Here is a 24,840-nt window from a genome sequence, read left to right as displayed (position 1 = left end):
GTGTAATTTTTCACATCTCAGCTCACTTTCATCTGTATTTCTACATTTTGCTTTTTGGAAAGGTAGGATCCCTCTATGGTACTGTAAAAATAACTGTGATATGGTGTGTGTGAGATAATGATAGTATGTGTCTCTGTACAGAGTGTGCATGTCAGGTTGTGATGTGTGAGCCTCTTGTCTCCCTTTGCTGTGTGTCCAACATGTGCCTGTCAGCTGGATCTCTCCCCTCAGCCTTCAAACCAGCCTTCTCCCCCTTAAAAACTCTTATGTGGCTTTAAAATGCTAATAATATCAGTCCATTACCAGGCTACACATAATGTGAGGCCTTAAAAAAAAAAACTCCTTTCAAAGCGCTTCAAATGCCGTCTCAGTTGTTAGAAGGGGAGATGGAAAAATATCAAGGGGGAACAATGATGCTTTAAACACTGACTCCTCGTCATTACTGAGGAATGGAGGGAGGTCTTGCCAACAGTTGGACATTTCATTTCAGCATAAATATATGGAGCAAAGCATATTTGCTCAAGTTAATAATTTTTGCCCCGAATACATGCGTGTAACTAGAGCTGTGCATGCGTGCGATGATAAAGTGACAGGGGTGGGGTGCTGATTGGAGGGCTGTGGTGTGTGTGTGTGTGTGTGTGCATGCGCCCGTGTGTGTGTGCATGTGTTTGTGTGTGTGGGGTAAGTTATGGAGAGAAGAAAGGGGACCACCACAGTAGAGTTGTCTACATGGTGGCTTCACATTTCTCTCTGTGGTTCTCTCAAACCTGCAGCTGAAGTAACATGAATGACACACACACACATACTGTATCCTGTAGTAAAGCTTCGACCTCACACTGCATGTACCTGCCATCCTGACAGTCTTGATCCCATGGATAAGATAAAGCTGTGGCGAGTGGGCTTGGACGGTATCAAGGTGTTACGATGTACCAGGGTGCTTAGAAATCCTGAAGGTATGATTTTCAATACCGTCGATAATATAGACGCTCCTCAGATGTTGTAAACGATTATGTGTGTTCACAACATCTGATTTTCTTTTTGAATGGATAAAGTACTGGTGTAAAACCGACTCATACATGGAGTGTTGCATTATGGGTTGTTTGTAGCCTTAATGTTGCTAGGCTAGCGAGTCTTAAAGTCTGTTTTTGACTGCTTCCTGGTAGGAGAGCGTGTGAGTATGTAACTATACTATGATGTAAGTTATAGTCAGAAAGTATTTTTCCAAAAAAAAAATGTTGGAAAAGGGGGTGTCATCTTATAATCAGGGCCAGGGCCGGTACAGTATTTCAGAACCAATTATTTTATAACATGGTGAAATGTATGAAGATATGAAAAAATAGATACCGCCCAAGCCTAGTGGTGAGTTTAATAGGATCAACACTATTTATAGAATCACTTTCTCAGTGCCAAAGATGCAGGATGAGAGCACAACCATTACATCTTAAGAACACGGACACATCTTGGTCAGAGGGTCCCTTGTAGAGATAGTAACTAAACCTGTGCATCTATACATTCACAATAAGTCATCAGCTCCTTTAAGTGCAATAAATGAAGGATCTGCTCCAGTCTCCATTCAGTTCACTTATTTCATGCAGATATTCAAAATAGCACAACATAAGTGCTGGGATCCACCTTAAATGTGTATACTTTACCAACATAAAAACCTACTGTATACACTTACGGAGGCTTTAAATCTTATCATACTACAGGGGCATTAATCTGGATGGTTAAAAAAGTGACTGCTTTAAGATCATAAAATCATAACAAAGGATATTACATTTTCACATATTGTATTTGTTTATTGAAGAAGAAATCGTGTTATGAAAGATGGTCTATAAATAGCAGAACAATAGGCTGTTCTAACAGATATACTAGAGTTAAAAATATACATAAAATAAGCTATTATGGAGGAGGATGGAGTAAAAACAACTGGTAAAGACCAGGAGGAGGAAGACAGTTCTGAGCCCACTTTAGTGCCAGCTTCTGGTTCTTTCAAGTCTGGTTGGGCCTCCTGGGGTTGTAATGTGCCTCTTATTACACAAGCATTAGGCAATTATGCCACTGGCTTTTCATTGGTTTCCCAGAGCCACAGAAGAGCTTGTGGCTTCACACATGGACATGTGAAAGCATCTGCACATTCTTTCTTTCTTGAGGTTGACTTCCTTCTTTTCTTGAGGTGGGAAGGACACTACTGATCCCACACACACACACGCATACATGCACGCATACATGCACGCACGCACGAACACACACACGCACGCACACATGCATGCATGCATGCACGCACACTTACGGAAATACACACATGCTTCTTAACAGATGCATATACTGTATACAGAAACACAACTTTTCGGCTGATAAAATATTAAACAACACCACACAACCACATTATTTTGTATAATTAGGCAAAGAACTGAACTGTTGACAACTGTAACAGCGCTGCATTTTAACTACACACAAAACCTCACTGCTATAAGAGAAAAGTTGCTATGTGAACAACTTTCAAATTTATCATCTTAGGCCTTGCTTTAATACTGACATATGGCTCAGGTTCAGCTATTTTGATGTAAATCCTACGGAAAGAAACTAGACAAAGTGGAGACGCACTGACAATCAATACTGTACCACTGAATTCCCCTGATAGTCCACCTGGCCTCCGATATGCTGTGTGACGGGCCAAACAGAGTCTCCCTGTCAGTGCAATGACAGCTTCAAACCAACCACACAGGATGCCAGAACATCAACATGTCATGAGCAGTGAGAAAAGGAACAAAAACACAATAATGTGCAAGGCTGGGATTCGACTACACACACAGACACATGCACAAAATATATGCACTTACAATTTCCCGTGCACATGCACACATGTCACACTTTGACAGGGTAACACCGGTAGAATGTATCGCATGCTGCAGTGGAGCACAGAGTTTCCTAGTTTATGGTGTGGGTGTATTCTTAGAACCCTTATATCCTGCTTCAGGATGAACCATTTACACTCACACACACACACACGCACACTCATTGAGGCTAGAGTCCTGTGGCCAAGCGGTCAACCCCTGGATCAGGCCCTTTTATGAGTGCAGGACAGCTGAGGGGTGATCCCTCTCACATCTGTCAGCATGCATCCCGACCTGACTGACAGCAGTATGCCAAAACATAAGAGCAGTTTCCGGGAAGCTCTCAAACAAGGTCTGTCACCTTGAGCGCCACCAAACAAAGAATGCAGAACTCCACACTGCATCCAAAAGCAACACGCAGACAGATGTTGAAGAAAAAAAAGAGGAAAAAATAAAGGGGAAGGGAATCCGTAGGTGTTTTAGCTGTGCTGTGAATGGGAATCACAAGTTGCTGTCAAAGAGCTGACAAAGAGGTCAGTATCCATGAGCTCATTCAGTGAGCTTGTGCAAGTTTAAGTGTAGAGGACATAAACAAAACTAAAAAGTCTATAAATGTGCTGGTGACCCTGGAAATCCTTTATAGAAAATGCAAATGTCTGAATGACGTTACATAAAAAGTTGAGATGTTAAATGAATTGAACATGAACATGAATTTGTTCAGCAACTGTCAAGGCAATTTATTACAGTTAGAGATATCATGTGTACAAAGTTGAAAATTTAACCTGAGGAGGTCATAAAAATCATCGGGATTCATTCTCTGTGGATCATGATTATCCACAGCTGACTTCATGGAAATCCAATCCAAGACTGGGGTATGGACGATGGATGTCCATAGCAAATTCCAAGCATATCGACCCAAAAGTTATTAAGATATTTCAGGCTGGACAAAAGTATTGGACCAGCAAATCCATTGACGAATGGACCGACATCGCCATCCCAACAGCCACTCAACTTTATGCCAAAAAAGAGAGGGAAAATAAGTTGTGGTTTACTTGTTTGATTCTCCTGTGGTGAGTCCTAATACCCCCTTCTTTCCCTCTTCTCCCCTTTCTCCGCACACTACATCGGAATCATACACATAAAATGGCCATAAAAATGTATAGCAGGGCCCAGGCTGGGGTTTTCTCCCTCCTAATCCCCCTAAACCTCTAACTGCAGGCCGAGGAATACAAGTGTTGTGGTGCAATCTTCTCACAGAGCAGAGGGCCTGAGAATAACATCACAGAGGCCACAGATATTTATGGAATGAACCACAGGCTGTACACAGAAGTCAGCAGACACCACAACACAGCACACAAGACGCTGTATACAGCTCCCTACTCATATACAGTACAAGACAGTGCTGGCTAAACACATAGTGAAGAGCTGTGGTCAAAAGCTTACAATGATGGATAAGTGGAATTAGAGGGACAGGAAGAGAGATGATAAAGACACATTAAGATATATAAGTATGAGTTATTCATATAACTATGAATCATTAATTTTATTTAGTACTCATATGAATTTTACTTGTAATAATCTGTTTGAGGGCCTCTAGTCGGACAGGAAGAGGGACGACTGGCGGTCAGTCTGGACAGCGTGGAGTACACCCTTAAGAAGACTGATAGCCTCATACTGAGCGGTTGGCTTGAGTGGATACAGCGGTCAGGTACTCTGGTTCACAGATCAAAGATCAAATCCACTAACATTCCTCTGGTTTCCTCTGTTCTGCTCTCGTAACATTAGCTCCGCAAAGACAAACCCACTCTTTCCTTCTCTCTTACAGCACTAAAAGCAAATGGCATTTTCTCCCTTTCCTGGAAATCAGCTTGCATGTCATGTGATACTGTATGTTTGCTGTATCATCTGGGATCACCCTGGTTCCCACAGAAACGAATGACAAATATCACTTTATCTAAAGAAAAAAAGGTGAAGGGGGAAAATAATCCACCTCAAAGCCACAGCAGTATTCAGTGGCTGAGTCTAAACTTCCTCTTCACATTATGACACGTTGTCTGAGGGCTGTTTCAACATGAGCCCTTCCGAACCCATTCCCAGTCTCATCTGTCGGCTCTGCGCAGGCGATCCTGTCTGATTCAAAACATAAATTGCAGGGCAAGATTTAATAAAAGGGGGTGTATGATTTACTCTGGGTAGCGGCTGTCCCCATTTTTAAAACAATTTGATGCTGCATTAATCCTGGCGTGTCAAGGCGATGTGAAATATGTCTTCTGCGTTTACCAGCACCAGGTGTTTCATTTGCTGGACTGACAAAAAACAATGTTTATTCTGGCTGACCCTCCAATCCTTGCTTATTTTATCTTCTTTCTCTAGAAGAGAGGGACAGCGTTAGTATACATCTAAAGTGAGAGAATTGAAGAGAGGGTTAAAATAAAGGGGGAGGAACTAACTAGTCTAAATGACTTACAGTTGACCAAGAAAGGTCCAGCTCTAATCATCTCAATAGGACGTCTGTTTCCTCCGCCTCCTAGGCCCAAATGGAACACAACAGGAATGAGGCCCGGGCCTCAGAATCCCTCAGAGCCATTCTTGTTGATGAGATCTTCTGCACTATTGGCAACTTTACCTCTGACTGCTGGGTGGGTCTGCTATAGAGCTCTTCTGTTGGCTGGCTCAGGTTCAACAAACCCTCATGGCTCAGTGCCATTTCCATTTTTCTGCCCTAAAAGCTCAGATTGACTACTGAATTACATTATGATGATTGAACAGTTGACTTTAATGCACTGTAACTACACTGACTTTAATACAATCATGTAATATCAACAGGGTTTACTGTAAAAACATCTTTTTTTAAGTTGGGGTCATAAGAGAGGCACTGAGATACAGCAGTGACATCAATATACACGCATGAACTGAAAGATCAGAACAGCTAGTTAGCCAGAAAGGACCAATGCAATTAAAAAGATTTACGAAGTTGGTTTGGTTTTGCCCACAGTTCTATGTTAATGACACACTGGCATATTTTCACAAAAAGACAAATTTTAGAATAGCAAGAGTGTAGACTAGCAAATTAAAATCCTCTGATTATATTTTCAAAGTCTGAATGTGAAGACCAAAATAGATAAAGAGAACTTTGATTCAAATAGCTCATGTCTGGCTGGGCAATCCCCACACACACCACCTCTACCGTTCCAAAACGCTTCTCTGCACACTCAAAGCACTCTGTAGCAATGTACTACACCAGCAGGGAATCATTGAGAAGTTTTACAACATAACCTCTTTCAGCACTACTATTACAAAATTTATTTTTGGTTCATAAAAAATTTCCCTCACGAATGCTGCTCATCATTTAGGCCTCTCTGCAGTGGCAGCTTAAAAAATTCATACTAAATCAGAGTTATTTAATTCCTTTGATACGGATATTACAATCATTGTCATCATTGCCTCTGAAAGGAGTTTATCATTAAAACCTGCTCAGCAGCCCGGGCAGATTTTAAAGCAACTACTAAATCAGAGTATATAAGTGTAGGTCCTGGGTGTCACTGTGTGTGGCCCGAGCAGCTCTTCCCCTCCGCTGCGGCAGCACAGCAAAGCCGGCGCACTTTTTGCTGGTATAAACAAACGGGGAAATGGGGCACTTGGCAGCAGACTAAAGTGAGTGATGAGGCAAGTGTGCACTGAAGCATCTAATGAATCATTTGCTGGGAACACTGGGTTTTATGAGGAAAAGAAAGATGAGGAGGGAAGACAAGAAAAAGGGGGACCAGCTGAGAGCTTACAAAAAAAGAATGGCATTTCATATGAAACAAAAAGAAAATAAAAGAGTCGCAGCTGTCATACAGACGCCTGTATGGATCATTCAGTGTACTGCCTGAATGTGAGGACAAGAGATTAGAATGCATAAAACTCACAGGGTCTCCTAATCCTACTACTAGCACAGCAGCAGCAGCAGTATGTGAACCCCGGTGACCGCTGGTGAATTTACTGAGGTGACTGGTGATGCTGTGACAGGTCTGCACCTTTGAACAGAGCTGATGTGCTGAGGGCCTATAAGCAGCTTTATTCCACACCTTGCCCTCACTCCTACTGCCTCAAACTAATAAAAAAGAGAAATACTACATGTGCTACTCCTACTGAAAGAACAAACAGTAGAGTCTAGAAATCAGTGAAATCTATCTTTGCTAAAGGAGAGATCTGACGGCCTGTAAATGTAAAACTGCAATATTCAAAGTAGCTGATTGTTCATAGCAGCGAAACCAACAATCTATTACACACATATACTACATATTCACTCTATTGTTAAGTGGTTATTGTAATGAAGTTGTATCTGTAAAAGGTCATAATTATTGATTACATGTTATAAAAGCTGTTTTTGAAATCTGCATCACTGAGTGTAATGTAATGACAGTTCCCACAAATAACCTACAAACTGACAGGTTTAATTGTACGCCAAGAGTAATTTGTGAGAAGATGGAAATGAGTTCATAAAATGTTCTAATGTGAAACAGACAGTTATTTAGATAAAAATCTCTTCAGGACGCTACAATGCAGGCTTTGATTTTTTCATCCTGTGTATAAACATTGTAAAAAATATGGGTCCATTTAGAAAACTACAATTGCTATCCCATAATTTTCTGAGCAGGTGAAATCACTTATTGTCAGGCGGTTGGAAAGAGTAACACACCCCTCTCGTTTTCTCCACCTCTCTGGGGACTTGTATCCCTTCATCCACACATCCGTGGCAAGGACGCTACTGGGGGAGAAGGGTGCATGTAACGTACTGCCAGGGAATTTTATTAGTAACAGGCAGGGCCCTGGCTTCGGCGGGATGTGTTTATCTGTGGAAGGGAGATCCCCATCACAGCCACTTATTAGGACATATATGTGGGCTAAACCAGGAAGCCGTTCAACAGCAATAAGGGGGTGGCTTACGGACCACAGTGTGCTGGGACTGAGACCAGTTTAACCAAGAGTGGAGAGATGGAGTAGGAAAAGCGAGACAAGAAGGAAATAACAAATAGAGATGGAGACACAGAGAGAAAACATTAGAAAAAAGTTATAGGGGGAACATGTGGGGCAAAAAGGACAGCAGAATGTGAGAAAGAGTGAGCTGTACTGGATGGAAGTATGAAAAAGAGCTATTTAGACATGTACATATACCGCAGCCAAAAAGGAAGAGCAGGAAAAAGTAAATGAAGGAGAGGAAACAACCACAAAGGGAGAAGCGTAAAAGGAACATTCAAAAAGAAAGTTAAGGGCAGAAAAGGAAGGAAGGAAGGAAGGAAGAGTGAGTAGGAAAGGGGAGAAGAATGAAAAGCGCTGCCAATAAAGAGAAGAGAAAGAATAAATAAACTATCCGATAACAACTATCAGAAAATGTGAAAATGATACATTTTTAAATTATATTATCATTTATAATTATGTAACGTATTATTTATGATTTTGAAGTTTTTTTCTAAATCGCAAACACTAAAAACAAAAACATGGGATGAGGAAAAAAAGTAGGGAGAAAAATAGGCATTAATGAAAAAAAATGCTACAGTACTTACTCTGGAAAATGAATAAGAAAGAGACACGAGATGAGGGAGTGAAATAGACAGAGTCCATTGATACAGCCACATCATGTTGACTTGGCTCTGCATCACTATTGACACAGCAGCCTTCTCTGCCGTTACCATAGAAACACAGGCATGTGCACTAATAAAAACAAAAAAACAAAAACCATATTTTGCGGCAGCACGGGATGCTCCCTCAGTCTCTCTCGGACAGACCATGAGGTAACCGAGTATGTGATGGAATCTAGAGCTGTGTCATCTAGGTGTGGGGATGTCGGGAAATGTGGGGGATATTTTGAGACATAAACACACACACACACACACACACACACACACACGTAGAAACACGTGTAGAGACATGGATGCATAAGTCTGTTTGCATCCATGGGAGGGACAAACACAGACACACCTAAATTGGCTAACCTAACCTTTCCTTGTTAAACTTTCCAGAGACAATTCTGTCTGATATCAGGCGAGGCTTCCCTGTCAATCCAAACTCCTTCCATATTCTCACACCAAATACTGAGTCAGAAATTAATAGCTGAACTAGGCCACGTGTTGAGATGGTGTCATTTTAACTGGACTTAAGCCTTCAATCTGCTTCGAACTAAGTGATTTAAGAAAGTGTAACAGCATCTGAAACCCCCGTTCTGTCAGCAAAATTGTAATTTTCTGGAATAGATGATCCAACAATCACACCGACCTTAAACAACAACTGTCCTGGTGTGTTGACGTGTAAGACTGGGCTGGATTTGAACTTCTCTCTCCAGCTCTCTTTTTTTTCATTCTTCACAGAAAGTCTATAATCACTTTTATATTACATGATATGAACATTATTTATCAAAAATATGTATATATTGAATTTTAAAATATTTAAAATATATACAATTTTCAGCTGCAAATTAACTAAGGCAACCAAAAATATCTGATCTAATTTCTGGTTATGTCATGTCATTAAAGTTACTGGACTTGATAAGGATCAATATCCGGCCAGGATATTGGACAACTTAACAATTTATCATTTTAACCCTCACACAGAGATGTTTTAACATGTGTTTCTACATGTCACACAATGCCCTTAAAAAGGGGCATCTAATCTCTACAGGGTTTTTGTTAGAGTGGTCCCCAGTCACCCCAGCTCCATGGCCTACAAGAAGCTTTCAATTAAGTGTTCCATGAACAAAAAAAAAAATTTCATTGGAAAACAAGAGAGTGAAAGAGAAGGAATGAGAGAAAATAGGAGTGGGGAGTAAAAGATCTGTGAGATTTTACAGAGGGCCCAAACCACAAGAAAGTCAGGGCTGAATGCATGCTGGACATTCCCCGGGCCGGCGCTCATGCACTTGGAAAAAGCCCGCTTTTTCAAGACAGGAAAATGATTTCAGCTGTGTAAATTGACAGTGGCCTTGTAGCTGAATATGGAGAGGGAGAAAGAGGGGAAGCCTTTAGCTCTGTGTCATAATTCCTGCTTAGTAAAGAAGCCGCTGGGGACCTACTCCTTTAGGGAAACAAAATTCAACATCACATGATCAAATGAAACAGTGTTAATTCTTACCAAATGAACGCGGTGGTGGATATCAGCGTAGCTCTATAGTCTTACAGTCAAACAGGTTTATTTGAACTTCTTTGAAGAAGTCTGTCTACTCTAAATGATAAATACACACTGTTCCCTGAAAATGTTGAGGCTGAAAGGTAAGCTGGGGAGCTTTGAAGTGTGTCAGAAACAGTGTTAGTAGAACTGTATCAAGATATGCTCCGTCAGGATGTTTACATGTACTGGCTATTTTAGCCTTCAATCTTCTCTTCTCTCCCAGGGTGGCATTACAGTAAATCCTGGTTTGAGACATTGTGAAGCAATCATTTCATGTACAGTAGACAATAACAGCATAGCTGCTTAGATCAGTCATTCAATTATGACAACGGATGTAATTAGTGGTGGGCTTTAAACAGAAATGCAGCAAATGGCTACCGGGACTCACAGACATATTTCTTCCTATAGCCACAGTTGGTTATAGATTGTAAACACACATTGGTTTGCTTGATTACAGACTCTCACTTTGACTTTCTCTATAAGACTTTGGGGAGCACACACAGTAGAATTCTGCACAGATAAAGCACGCAACAGTGCTTGATAATGGTATGTAAACAAGTCCCTGATCTCAGGGTTATCAATCATGTGACTCAGAAGTGTGATCATCCTAAAGTGGAGGGCAGATGTGAACTGGAAAGGTGGTGAGAATAATGCATGGTTAGGACTGGAAGAATGAACACGGAGAATGGTTTGACATAATTCCTAGGTTTCGCTGCAGAGAGGGAAGTGGTGACTCTTGGCTTCTGTGTGCAGAGGTTAAGGGGTGATTGAATGTGGGTGTGTTTGTACACATGGCCATGCCTGCTGCTAGTGTTTGTGACAGTGTATGCATTTGTGTATTTCTGTGTGTGCATGTGTACAATTTGTGGTTGTGTGCATTGCATTTGGGTGTGAAGGCATGACTGAGTGTAGGTAGGTTCATGTGTTTATGAGTATATGTGTGCCTTACTGTGTATATTGTATGCCTGTGTACGTGTGGAAGACTACATGGGTGCGTGTGTGTGTGTGTGTGTGTGTGTAAAGGCCAGGGTGGAGCTTTGTGAGAGGCCATCTATGTCTATGAGTAGATGTGGGCACCACAGCCACAGAGTCCTCTAACTACCAGAGGCAGAACATTACTGGCCAATATGAGGTGAAATTGCATGGCTGGTCTAACTGGTTTTTGGGGTGAAAGTCTGAGAAAAACTCCAGATTATTTTCCATGCCCACAAGATCATTATTTATCATTTGACATGATAACAACATGGCCAACATGTCAACAAAATAAATCTAGGCACAGTTTCCATGGAAACAGAGTAGTTTCATCCCATTAGCTGTACTAACTTGCACCAAAACAAACAGCAAACATCTCAACACAGTACACTGTGTGAAACTGGTGGGAATAAAAAAAAATACCCCCACAAGTCCCTGCAAAACAGTAGCTATGGTTACTGATCAATACCATCCTTGCTCCAATACATCAAACAAGTAAATGAAAGACTGTGAGAGCGATAGCTGGGGTACTCTGGAAGAAATTTGGACAATGTTGGACAGAGTGCGGTATTTCTCTCCATCTTGCATTCATGGTTACAGATTGTCAGACATGCCCAAAGGCCTAGACCCCCTCTGCCTCCCTGCTCCATGCAATCCCCCTGCTTATGACACATCCACCAACTGAAGGCAGCAATGAAGGATAAAGTGGCCTCTCCTCTCCTTTTGTTGTCCACCTTCCTTTTTTTTCTTTTTCTCCACTTCATGTCTTGTGTCAGCTCACATCTCACTTGCAGCTGCACAAAGCATTAGGCACCACTTTTATCTCCCTCATTACATGTGTTTGCCAGCTCCATATCTGCCCATTCACACAAATGCTCACATACACACACACGCTGTGAGGCTGCGGTTTCGAGGCAGCTATGACACAATCCAGATTCTCTTAGCTGCCTATAGCAGGGAAATGTGTTTTGCGCGGAGCTATTTCCCTCAGAAGTCCAGATTTTTCCTGCCTAGCAGCTTTGATCCATATGGCACGGGGGGCTTGTGTCAACAGTCTTGTGTTTCAGCTGGAGGGCCCGGCGGACCCCCAAGGTGTCACTCATTGCTCTCTGTCATTGCTTGGGTAGATTAACCACTATGTGGCGCTGTCACTCGCTCTGCTCTAAAAAAAAAAAAAAAACCTCCCACGAGGCAGCAAACATGTGCACCCAAGCAAAGACACATACACACACGCATGGACACACAAACAGACACCAGTAACACTTGCCTCACAACAGGTTTTATGGAGTGTGACTTGAGGTCAGACAAATTTGAGCGGCACCTTTAATGAACTGTGGTCAACTTGCAGGTTTTGTAGTACCTGTGGTGTGTGCGTCTTCGAGACGGAATGTGATAAAGCTGTGAGGGTGTGATAACAGGATCAGTGTGAAAGACAATAGTTAACACTTGGAGCAGAGGGGAAAGGAGACTGTGAGGTAGAGTCAGTGATAAATGTCTTGCACATCATCTTGTATTGGAGAAACTGAGGATATACTGTACATACAGTATGACAGCAAGTGCACACAGAAGAGACAGAAAAATAGCAAAAGTTTAAATGTAGACTGTCGTTTTTAAATCAGCCTGCCCTGCAAGCAAAGTAACTGAGAATTGGGAAGTTTAATTATTCTGCATGAATTTAAAAATGTATTAAATTGCTAAATGGTGTTAATATGCATCAAATTATATTACATTTTTCTTTATCACATTTGAAAAAAACTTGTCTTTTCTGAATTATCGTAAGACATTCTGTAAATATCTCACTAAAACCGAGTCATAAATGGTGAACTTTAAAATGGCTTTTATATGGAAAACAGTAAATATCAATTTTCCTGTCTAACATGTAAACCCATTATATCAATTTTACAAGGAGGCTGTAGCGAGAAGAGAGTTTGTCTTACTGGTAGATGTCTTTTCGCAGCACGGTACGGGTCAGGGGATTATCAGCTTGAGGAGCCATGCTGAGGGAACCCAGCTTTAGGACTAGGGTGTCTTCTTTTTTCACATGGGGATCTGCTGACACACACACACACAATTCAAATACATTGAATAGAGGGACACACACACAGACACGCTCACACGCACACACACACACAAACAGCCTTATAGAGCTTTTTTTTTAGTACAGTTTTACCACTATTAGTCATTACAACAAGCAGACAAAACAATGATTTTATGATCTGTAGGAGTGTATATAACTGTGGTTGGTTCTTCAGAACCTCAGTTATTTCTCTTAGCAAATGTCTCTGCATACTAATGTGGTGGCTCTGCTATGTCTGGTCGGCCATGACAAGGGCTTTCATAAAGGCCCACAGACTTGAAGAATCCAAAACATATCCCGTGACATAATACTGTCCCATTGTCGTAAAGTTTTCCATGTGTGTACACAAGTGCGCGTTCAAAAGAGTCGAGGAGTTCTCTAACCTGATGCTGTATGTTTGTCTTGTGTTCCAGGGCAGAAGACTCTGATCACACTGGTGTTGATGTAAATGAGAGGCAAACACCGAGACGTCAGCGTGTGGCTTCTCATTGGCTGGCCTGCTGACTTCCCACGCTCTCTGTAGCGTCTTGGTACTGTTGCCTGAAAATACATCGAGCCAGAATGTTACAATGAAGATCACATAAAAGTACAAATAATATATATTTGTTGATGTTTGTTTTCATGGCAGATTCAAAATCGCAACAACAACAAAAGAATCCTCACCAGAGAGTAGCGTACCAAACCGCATTAAAAATGAGAGAGTTTAAGTGAAGGTTTTCGGTTGTTTTGTTGTTGAACATGTGGCTCAAATCTTGACATACAACACTGGTATTACAGACTGACAGACGCTCAGTTTTTTTTCCTACCTGAAACACTCCTGCAACAGTGGCCAGTAAGGGACAAGACAGCAGCACATCAAAGGGCTGGGCTGTCAGCAGGATTTCTCTCAGGTACTGAGGTGAACTGTCAGCTAGAGGATCAGTGGTCACCCGCTGACTGGCAGTAGTAGCACTGCTGCGTGATGGCCTTTCAGGCCGGGTGGTGAGTTTGTGACGGACATTTTTGGTGACAGCCTGTGTGTAGGTGATGGACAAGAAGCCATGCTGCTGGTGAGAGCCCTCCAGGACCTTGGCTGCCGTCTGGCCAGTGGTGAGACAGAACAAATCATAATGACGATAGGAACCATCATCACGCAGAGCAATCCCAGACAAAAACTTTGCTCAGTGTTATTTATCTTGGCCTGATTTCTTGGATGAAGGTTAAGCCTGGTTAAAAATAACATAACTCAAGCTTTCACAATATAAATACCTTTTGGGGTAAATTAAATTTTTTCTTAAAAAGAAATTGGGCAAGATTTACTGACATGTATATGATTGAATTTTAAAATTGATTTATTCAATACGGATCATTTTAGAAAAGCTATTTTCCCAAAATTGAACAATGCTTCTTTTAAATCTGCCCAAACATTCGAGATCTAAATTTCATGAGTTTGGGACATAAGGTTTATACTGACCACTTGCTTTTCAGAACAAGACTTAATTTCTGCCAAGAAAAACAGCCCTCTCTATTGCCATACACAACTCTAAAAGAGCCAGCCAAGCTGAAGCTACCAGCAAAAAAAGGGTTCTAAAGCAAATTTTCTTATTTTCTGTGCAGTAATTTAGATTGGAGTTGCAATTCAAGCCCCTTTATGAGATGCATACATTTTTATCTATCTATATTCTTCTGGGGTTGAATTAAAAAGCATATTTCTGATTTTTCAGAAAAGCCAGATTTCCAATCTAATCACTGATTTACAAAGTAAAGTGAGAATCACTCAAATATCAATTAAATAAAAGAAAATAATCTCCAAATGATGCATGATTAAAAGAAAGGCAGATCTGTTCAAAAATTAAGGTAGTCTGCAAAAACACCCAGCAACAGTGGACTAAACAGCTGTTCATAATCAGCGTATAAGCATAAAGTCATGTGCCCATTAGGTAAGGGCTCTGCAATAATTATATATAAATACATTTTAAAAAACCTCAAATTTAGAGTACATTCCTCAGAGACAAAGTGTGTATTTTCCTTTAGAGCATTATGTGAATAATTTTATTAACTTGTGATTGTTGCTTTGATTACAGTTTAGTGGTGAACATTTTCAAAGCAACAGTTAAAGTGTTAAGGACCAAATCAAAGCACCGGCCTCTAAAACATCTCTGAGGAGCACACAGAACTTTTAAGCCACTGTTGATGGAGGTTAAGCAGAACCTACTACAAAGAAGAAGAGCTGTATTCTTACAGGAGGGAAAAAGCCAGAGAAGTGGCTGAAAGAGTCTTGCTTGCTGACGGGTCGAACCAACACAGTGCGTCTGTTCAGCTTGTCAGTGCAAGACAGGACCACTCCTCCACAGCTGCCCGAGCTCCGAATACCCTCCTCCATACTGGAGGTGAGGAGAGGGAAGGACGAGAGAGAGAGAGAGAGAGAGAGAAAGTAGACACAGAAAGGGATAGAGAAGGAAAGAAGTCCCAAAGAGGGGTAGAGAAGGTAAGTACATGTATTCAGACAGAAAAAAGTAAGCAGAAAAAGAGAAAAGGAAAAAATAGATAGAGGATAGAAAAGTATTTAAAAATTTTGGAAAAATTAAATTCAGAGTATATTGATTAAAACCAAAGGGATGTTGCACCAGCTTGAACCAGCTGAAATATTGTGGAATGGTCTTATACTTTCTCAGCAATAACACTAATGTAACTGTTTAGTTCTGAGATGAGTAGTAATTTGAGTGGAAAAAGTCGAATTTAAAGGTATTTGAAATCCAGGACTTCTACACAAGATAAATATTGAGAAACAATTTCTCAAATTATTAAGTATGCAGTCTTCATTGTTTAAATAGACTGATTTAATAATGTAAACTCTGCCCTCTGCGACACATATGCAGGAATCCTTACTGTAAATGTGTCTTTGGCACAAGTATAAGACCATCCCCAGGATAAGATTTAATCAACATGAGAATGGAGGCCCCAGGTCTCAGTCTCCTCCCCTCACACACAAAGAAAAACGGTTGTCATCAGATTTTTATTGGCTCAATTATTTAGCCACTGGAGAGACAGGGGAATGTAGTACTGTAAATTTATTTGTACTTTCATTCTGTTTTCATCAAAATTTTAAGGGTGTATCACAATGCTACATGTGTGGACACCCTGAGTTGCAGCCAAAAACAATCATATATTTTCCTTTATTTTCCTGTCTGTCCAGCATGAGCAGAGATGAGGAATCTTGATTAGGAGCAGCAGAATAGCAGAGGCACAGTATACAGAGGCCTAATGCTGCTATGGCTGCTCTGGGACACGCAGAGGCCTCACCGCGGCTATCTCCTTGCACTGCAGAATGAGTCCTTCACAGTGGCCAGAGTGCCAGCCCTGCCCTGGCCTGGAGAGACACACAAGGCCAAGCTTAAATTGGGCATCTGGGACTTCTTGTACTGCTGTGCCAGGGACTGATAATATCTATTTAATAGCAATAGTCTGTAGTTACAAAATAGCTTTTAGATAAATGAACCACAGGCTGATATTAACATTTTTTATCAAACTTTCAGAAGCCTGGAGGAGTGCAATATATGTAGCTAATGTATGTAATATACTGTATGTATGTAAATTTAGGATTTAGGCTGAATTTTAGAAACAGTCCACGGAGGTATTATTAAAAAATGCAAGCATTTACTGGAGGAAATGACCTAAACATAAATCATGTGAAGCACATTATTTTTGTGACATTGAATTTCCGTTTATTGTTGTGGTCATCCATAAGAAGCAGAAAGCACCTGTGAAGTAGAAATTAAAAGACGTTAACATGAAAACAGACAAAGCAATTATCAATCGCAATTTGCAGCACTAAAACCCGCACAGTATATAACCCACGCAGACATACTGTATACGTGCACAGTGTTATTACAGTTGCTGTAGGGTGCCAAATCATGCACAACACATTACTGGCAACACGTTTCACACAATGGAAATGGTTCAACACCATCTGCGTTACTTCTTTTACACCACCCTCTCACGCAGCTTGCCCCCTGTGCCTCCATTACACCCCATCAGGACACCAGGAGTTCAGTAAGTGAAGAGTTGGCCTACTACTGAGCGTGTTTGTGTGTGAATGTCTTTCATGAATCGTTATCTTCTGTGTGTGTGTGTGCGTGTGTGAGACGATCCTATTTGTGCGTGTGAATATCTCTTTGTAATCTCCCCTCTCAGCTGTAAGAGTGACTAATATATATGGACCCCCCACAAATCTCCATCTCTCCCATCATCCCTCTCTTTTCTCTCTCTCTCTGCTTCCATCTTGTCATCCCTCACTCCCAGCCATTTGTGGAACAGCTGGAAGACATCAGCTTCAATTTGTGTGAGCTGGTCCTTGGAGTGAATACGGGTGAACTGTCGCCGGCCATCCTCTCTTGGGGGGTGTCCCTGCGTTTCAGAACAGTTTAAGGAGTACCGTTGCTAGGGGAGAGTTGGCTACGATGAGGAGGAAAAGCGGAGTTTTCTAGTTTTCTGGACTTCCCACTGGAAAAGAAACACCCACCTACAGAGTTTAATAACCAATCACCCCATCACCTCCTTACTTCTATGTCCCCTTTAATTCCCCTCCTCTGCTCCATGATGAGAGAATCCCACACCTCCATCCTCCCATTTTACTCCCTCTCTGTCATTCTCCTTCCCTCATCCACCCTTTCTTGTCCTCCTCTTATTTTGATACAATCAGAGATTCAATTACTATATATATTTACCTCGCATATTGGCCTGCCCTATCTAACTTTCCATTCATTTTCCAGCAGTGAGATAGCTGAGGCCAGATGAGACATTCTCTCTGTCAAGCTTGATTTAATCTGACCCGCTGCACACAAATAACCTGGGCTTGGTGCTCAAATACCAAACAATTATCTGTTCAGAATGATTAATATGGACTCCAACCCCTGTGGGCTCTCTTGTATATGTGGATGATACAGATTAGCGTGGGCCAGGAGCCCATAGGTCCTCCATTGTGTCCTAAACAGCCATGACTGTAACCTGGCTTGGATGATGGAGAGCTTCTGTCTGCCAGAACTCTGGTGGGTTAAAAGTACGTTGAGACCGTGTTGTTAAATGCACATTAAACTAAAATAACCTAGAAATGAGAAAATTGACCCATTATCTACTTAGGAAGGCACAGAGATCTACTAAAGAGATTAAGGTTGGCTCTGTCTCAGAAGCAATTGGACACACACCTGTGGAGAGCAGAGTAGTATGATATAATGACCCACGACACCTTCACGCTCAGAAACGGTCTAACCACTGACACTGTCCTGGCTTGAAGCTGATACCGTATACTGTATGTAACATATGTGGCTTGACAGAATATAAATCAACTGACTATAGAGGAACAGGGAGGTCTACAAGAACCTTGCTAGATCATGAGGTTCAAAGCCAACTCAGTTGTCTCAGTCCCTCTCTGACCTATACCGACATGCCTACTACTCAGCTAAGGTGATTTAAAAATCTGGCAAATCAGAATTAATATCTATTATCATATCAGTGGTGCAAGCATTGATTGTTAATGATGGGGTTCAATATGGGCGCAGGGCCCAGGAAGGTCTATCTCCGGCTATCTATCTGGCTCCATCAGAGAGGAACGTATCTACACGGGCATGTAGGCATACGGACTTGGAAACACACACAAACACGCTCTGGTCCACTGGATGCAACATGCTGGAGCAGTAGAACACTGTTTCATTATCTCCTCAGTCCAAGACAGGGGGAATTGCCTCCTGCTAAGTGGTCTCTTCCCAACAGAACGAGACCTCAGGCACGTACACAGCGCACACTTAGAGCTGCTGACTCCATCGCAGAGGTATGTGATCAAGGCGAGGATTAAGAAATACAGAGAAAAATAAGGATTTAGATTTAGAGTGTGTGGGACGTAGGAAAACAAAACAAACAAAAAAACCCTCAAGTCTTTAGTCACAGCTTCAGTTTCATTGTGTTGCAGTATGTGCTTTCATAATTTAAGAGCCCTGAGTTAAATTACCCAATTTTGACTGGAACTTGACGTGGAGAAGGATTACCATAAGGATGCAGTGGAACATCGCCCAGCGGTTTTCCTCCCCTAACAACGTGTTAATGTTTCTGTGAATCGATTCAGACACCGCAGGCAGAAAGAAAATGACTGACGGACTGACTGAACTCCTCTGCTCTATGAGTCAGAGTTGGGCCAGCCCAGAGCCCATTCAACTGGTCCATCCAGTCGTTTGGTCCATCTGTCTGTCTGTCTGTCTGTCTGTCTGTGTGTCTGTCTGTCTGTCCGTCCATCTGCCTAATAGTCTGTGGTCACCACCGCAACAGCTGTCTGGAAAGACGATGACGCTGGGGTGATAATCCGAAAAATCACCCTTATGAGCAGAAGTGGGAACAGACAAAGTGTTAGTGGTATTGGTGGTAAAGAGAGCGTGTGTGTGTGTAGACTCTTAGAGCACAAGTGTATGGGGCCAGCAGCGTGACCTGGCGGTTACAGAAATAGTCCTCTAACTAGAGCGTCCCAGGTTTTATCACTGTATCAGCCAGTGCCGAAACATTTAGGCATGACATTAGCTAGATTTTCATCCAAATGTAGCACAGATCTGAACAGAATTCCCAGAAAATTGCTAAAAGAAAATTCAATTTAATGCTCGTTTACATCTACTGCCATTGTGCAAATATTAGGAGTTGACTCATCAAGATAAACAGTTGGTGGGGCCAATTTTCCAGTCATAACTCATGAACCAAAGAACCAGAACCAGAGGAGGGCACAACAAGATGGCGTATTTACAAGAGCAGATGGAACATGATGGAAATATGGCATTTATGCTTGTTTCATGTATAATATAATATTTGACTGTTAGAGCCTCTTCATCGGTCCACAAAAATATGATGTTTTTGTCTGCTGTTATTTTTCATCTCTTCAGTGGAAGCTTGAGTGGGCGCTGTTTCATGTACGTTATCATTTATTCGCTAAATCTGTTTCCATTACACTATGTCACATTATTATTATATTTTGAGATTTTTGGCATTTCCACTCAAGTTTTTTCATGCCCAAACTGAAAATGCAAATAAAAACAGGTGGATGGAAATGTACCTACAGTATAATGATCAATCCCATTCCTGCTAGCTGACTGAAGTTCAGCAAAACAACAGCATACATACAGTATATGTACATGTATTTAAATTCACTTCTAGTAGACATACTCTACCTGCATCTGTAGTGGTCGATGTTGAAGCTGCCAACTTTACATTTGATCTTTGTGTAAACATCCTGGACATCTACTGAGGCACTCAGGTCTTCAAGTTCACTGATGACGCACATTTCTGATAGAAAATAACAAAAAAATAATTATGTTTTTAATATTTTCAGATTATTACTTTAAGTAGAGCGCAGTAGAAATACATATATCCATTAGGCAGCTTAACTGTGCATGAATCCTTAGTTTATAACACTGCAAATGTCAGGAGTGTCTCCCTCTGTTTTTGTTTTAGCATGCCGCATGGCTCCCCTTGTACTTGGCAAACACTGAAGGAGTCATACTGAAAAACATGGGTAAGAAGGCAAAAGATCTCGTCTGACAAATGTGATGAATAAGAGCCCTCAAACCGCCGCAATGAGGAGAGTGTGTGTGTGTGTGTTAACGTAATACTGAATGTTCATATAGACCTTTCTGTCTATGTATTTATATAAATGTATTGCGTGTGCATTCCTCAGTGCACCTTGTGTGCAAACAAACTCACCCACTGCCAGCAAAGTGAGTAAGCTTCATACTCTAGACGGACTGATTAACTTTGTATTGAACCAAGCCTGTGAGCTTAACTGTCTTTCTCATTGTTTCCACTGAGAAAGTCCCACAATCACAGGCTAGCTTGGGAAAATGGACTTCAAGCATGTGAAACTATGGTTGTTGTTGTTGTACTGTTGCCTTGTGGTGATTCTGAGAAACACAGAGGTTCCTAATGGCTTATTAATACTGAAACACAAGGCTTGTCAGCTTTATTGTGGATACTGTGTGGAAAGAACTCTCCCAAGTTGTTAGATACTCAGAAACTCATAGTCTCCGAACACGGTGTTGATATTGATGTATGAGCTCTAAACCCAACCTGAAAGAGTACTGGAAATCCTTAGTCCCTTCGTCTTAAATGGTTCATCTTAAAAGAAGGAAAGTGTACCACTGATTTGTGCCTTAAGCAGAGCCTCTGGAGACTCGTGCTTGAATTTCTACCTCTAATCTTCCAACACATAATAGCATAACATTATACTCAAGAACCAATACCTCTGGAATGGCTGTTTTTCCATTTCTCTGGAGAGACAAGAATCTTATTTCCTTTGCAGTTGGAAAACATATTACATCATAGCAGATTGTCTGCAGTCATCTCTGTGATTCGCTTATCTCCAAGAATGTTTTTGTCATATTAGGCATCTAATATTTGCATACATACAATTCTAGTAATATCCTATGTGCAAAATTGTTTTCAATAACAAGCTTAATGCATTGCATACAGAAAATCTGGTGTAAGTTCATCTTGCAACTCAGATGGCACATATTAAGACGAAATCCAAAATAATGCCTAGTTAGGATGTCTCTAAGTCAAACCATCTCTGTGAGGTCCTCCAAAACATTCCGTTTCCACTATTAAAGACGTTAAGCTGGGCGATCTGGTTGGCAGATGCTAAATATTACAGGCACCAATTAAAGGTAAATCTAGCCTTTCATCGCCCCAGTAAATCTAAAGGGGACAAGAGGCAGTTCGCTTGGGATTCATCACCCGTTTATTTATTTGTCTTTTCCCTCCATCCCTCCTTCTCTCCAGCTGCTGCTGGAAGAGGCAGGGGGTGATCACTTTAAGTGTTGATACAACAAGACTGTTAAAACTCTGAATAGCTTCCTGCAATCTTTGACACTACACACTGACAAATCTGTGTTAAAAACTAATCCCACTCTACATTTGAAAGTTCACCCTGTTCTCTTATTACAAAGATTTATCAGATCTCAAATTTAATTTAATAACAGATAATAAAGTTTATTCAGACATTTTCACTGCCACTAATCATGCTGTCTAGCTAGTTATTACATTTTTTCCATGTTCCTGTTGCTGCAGACATGAACATAAAGCACAGAGATCTTACATCAAATCAGATGTTTGAACACTGCTGTGATTATCAATCTATCAACTTGATCAATTTGTGACAAAAAAGAGCAGTGAGTGTTATGTCATGGATAAAGTACCTGTCTTTTTTGCAGTTGGGTCAGGAGCAAACAGTTTAACAGTGACCTTGGGTAACATCCACTGCATCCAAAGGCTGACCTTCCCACTGGTGCCACCAATGCTGCTAGTTTTCTGCTCCAGAGTTACAGTGTCAGCAAATGGACTGTCATCTCCGGCTGGCACAGAGTCACCCTAGGGAGGCAAAACAGGATCTGTTCAATCAGGGCTTATTAGATGGTAACAAGCCATGATTTGAGCCTGAAAATTCAGCATATGAGTCATTAACATCTCACATTTTTCTTAGTAAGACTTGGTAACTAAAACACAAAACACAAATAAGAAATGACACTTCATGGAAGAACATACACATGGTTACAAAATGTACCTTAAATATTTGTCTTGCATCTGTTAGTTTGTCTATTTGTTTGTATGCGTGTCCAACCATGTGTTTGGTGAATGTATACGTATGTTTGAAAGTGTTGTCGCTGTGCATGTAGCCATAACAAAGCAACCGCCGGCTTTCGAGTCTTTTGCCGTGTAGATGACATCAGTGTCTGGTGAGCAGAACTCCACTCAGAGCCGAGCGATGTGGGGGGAAAAGGACCATTGTGTGGAGCTGTCACTGGTGTTAACCCCAAACTAAGCCACCAGCACCCACATGGCCTGCTTTCACTCAAGTGCGCCAGGACACACACATCTTGCAGCCTGGGAGAGAATGGGAAGTGAAGACCGGAGGCGGGGGAGGAGGTGGGGGGTGAGGTGGAGAGGCAAGCAGGATGCGGCGGAGGAGGCTGCCTTCTGTGAGCTCTCATCTCATTACTAGGGGTTTGGCAAGGCACATAGGATGACAGCACTAGGGACATTTTTTATTTCTCTCTCTGTCTTCCTGGTAAATCTGTTTTCCAAACATGTATCTGCCTGGCTGACTCGGAAAGTGAAAACCCTGCAAACAAACAATATAGCAATTTGCAGCACGGGCACTGCAGGGTTTTAACTTTTTCCACAGCTTTTCCCATTGCAGCGTGGTAATGACAGATTGTGTCATGGTTATCGAGCCTGGCTGTGGTTGGTGAGGAGGTTATCAACCATCTCAATTAGAAACCCCACAGCTGCTGGGTTGATTACAGTGTCTTAAAGAGGATCCAGATGAGGAAACTATGTCCCCATTCCACAGCTGGGGGGAGGGATGAGGGCCCCACACTAATTTGCAAATTTAATTTAATCACGCAGTTGAGGGTGACTGACAACAGAGCTCAATAACAACAGATGACAATCATATAAATAAATTAAGGATTATGCCGATTTAAAAATAGATTCAACATTACAGTGTACGGGGACCACTACCAACTGATGAGAAACATGTGCTCCATGAATAGTATTTGCTTTCAGAATAAGAAAAGTGAAAATATCTTTTCAGGCATTTTCTTCAGGAAGTATTTAGATTTAAAATATATCAGATAAAAAAAAACAAATTGAGGAATGCACCAGAAGTACAAGCATGAATTTAAGCAGGAGAACACTGAAGGAGAAAAGCGAGAGCTCTGCATGCAGGGGAATTACAGTCCTATATTATATCATATTGCTCTATCTACATACAGTATATAACAAAATATACAGCTTCATACCCCTCAAAATGACGAACTTATATACTGTACGTATGAATAGAAATACCACAAGTACAACAACATTGAATGATGTGTGTGTGTGTGTGTGTGTGTCTGTGTCTATGTGTGTAATAACAGTGACTGGCAGTGAGTAATATGAGCCCAGTAGTAATGGTGTTCAGTCAGTCTCAATGAGAGATATTCTAGTGTCAACTGCCATTTGGGGACTAATTATTGTTGAGCTGGAGTCAAAACATAGCACTCTGCGAGTGTGTGTCTGTGTGTGTGTGTGTGTGGTTAGGACTGTTTAGTTTACAGTTCTGGCCAGTCGGTAGGATTAGGCTCTGTAATGTCATGTGTGGAAACAGGAGCCAGCCGCTGGCGCTGTGGGAAGTTCAGACCACTGTGTACTGTAGCGTGGTTACGCTGGAGCATCGGACACCCAACTACCCCTGCTTCCCAGCCAGAACCACTGCTGTCACTTTTAAACTCTCAATCTCATACAGGCTGATTTTACTGGGGTAAGAATAAAGAGAAATTATGAACGGACTGACATCCCTGCATTTTTGTGAATTACAGAATTGTTTTTAAATCAATCTTAAGTCTCAACTGAGGAACTTTGCCAATTGTGAATAGTTTCAAATGTAAGAAAACAAACAAAACCATAAGAAGTGCTTTTGATTTTAACTGCTGTGCATCTGAGTAGTCAAAATCCAAGATATCTAAATTTTCTTTAGCAAAACAAACTAAGACTTTCAAGATGTTTTAACGGGTACCTGGAATCCAAGACCAACTGAAATATGTAAATAAAGAAACAAAGTTGTCAAATGAAGTATACTTTCAAGTCAACATCTGAAAAATTCTAAAACTATAATTTTGCATTTCTATCGCAACAAAATGCATAAGTGAGGGTAATATTTACAATAATGGTGTTTTTTGAGCAGATGAGATTAAAAAGTGAGTGCAAAAAAAAAGAATGCATATTGTAGGGAAGATCATTAACATTTGTATTTACAACACA

General features: G+C 41.2%; 1 protein-coding gene across 4 annotated transcripts in view; it reads right to left on the bottom strand.

The window, feature by feature from the left end:
• Nucleotides 1–24,840, bottom strand: part of LOC137191923 (intermembrane lipid transfer protein VPS13B-like) — a 343,015-nt gene that overhangs the window by 129,204 nt on the left and 188,971 nt on the right. The window contains exons 26-31 of one of the 4 annotated variants that reach the window (XM_067602417.1): nucleotides 22,236–22,407; nucleotides 20,214–20,328; nucleotides 16,315–16,381; nucleotides 13,839–14,111; nucleotides 13,416–13,572; nucleotides 12,893–13,007 (exon numbers count right to left, since the gene is read on the bottom strand). In XM_067602417.1, the coding sequence (XP_067458518.1) occupies nucleotides 12,893–13,007; nucleotides 13,416–13,572; nucleotides 13,839–14,111; nucleotides 16,315–16,381; nucleotides 20,214–20,328; nucleotides 22,236–22,407 (899 nt within the window). Of the gene's footprint in view, nucleotides 1–12,892; nucleotides 13,008–13,415; nucleotides 13,573–13,838; nucleotides 14,112–15,253; nucleotides 15,396–16,314; nucleotides 16,382–20,213; nucleotides 20,329–22,235; nucleotides 22,408–24,840 lie in introns of those variants that run through there. The other 3 variants (XM_067602414.1, XM_067602415.1, XR_010930464.1) reach the window with 3 other exon arrangements.

The sequence above is a fragment of the Thunnus thynnus genome, chromosome 10 (genome assembly GCF_963924715.1).
Source record: "Thunnus thynnus chromosome 10, fThuThy2.1, whole genome shotgun sequence".
In the NCBI taxonomy this organism is placed as follows: Eukaryota; Metazoa; Chordata; class Actinopteri; order Scombriformes; family Scombridae; genus Thunnus; species Thunnus thynnus.
The sequence above is the reverse complement of the archived record's forward strand: the minus strand, read 5'-3'. Positions and strand labels throughout refer to the sequence as shown.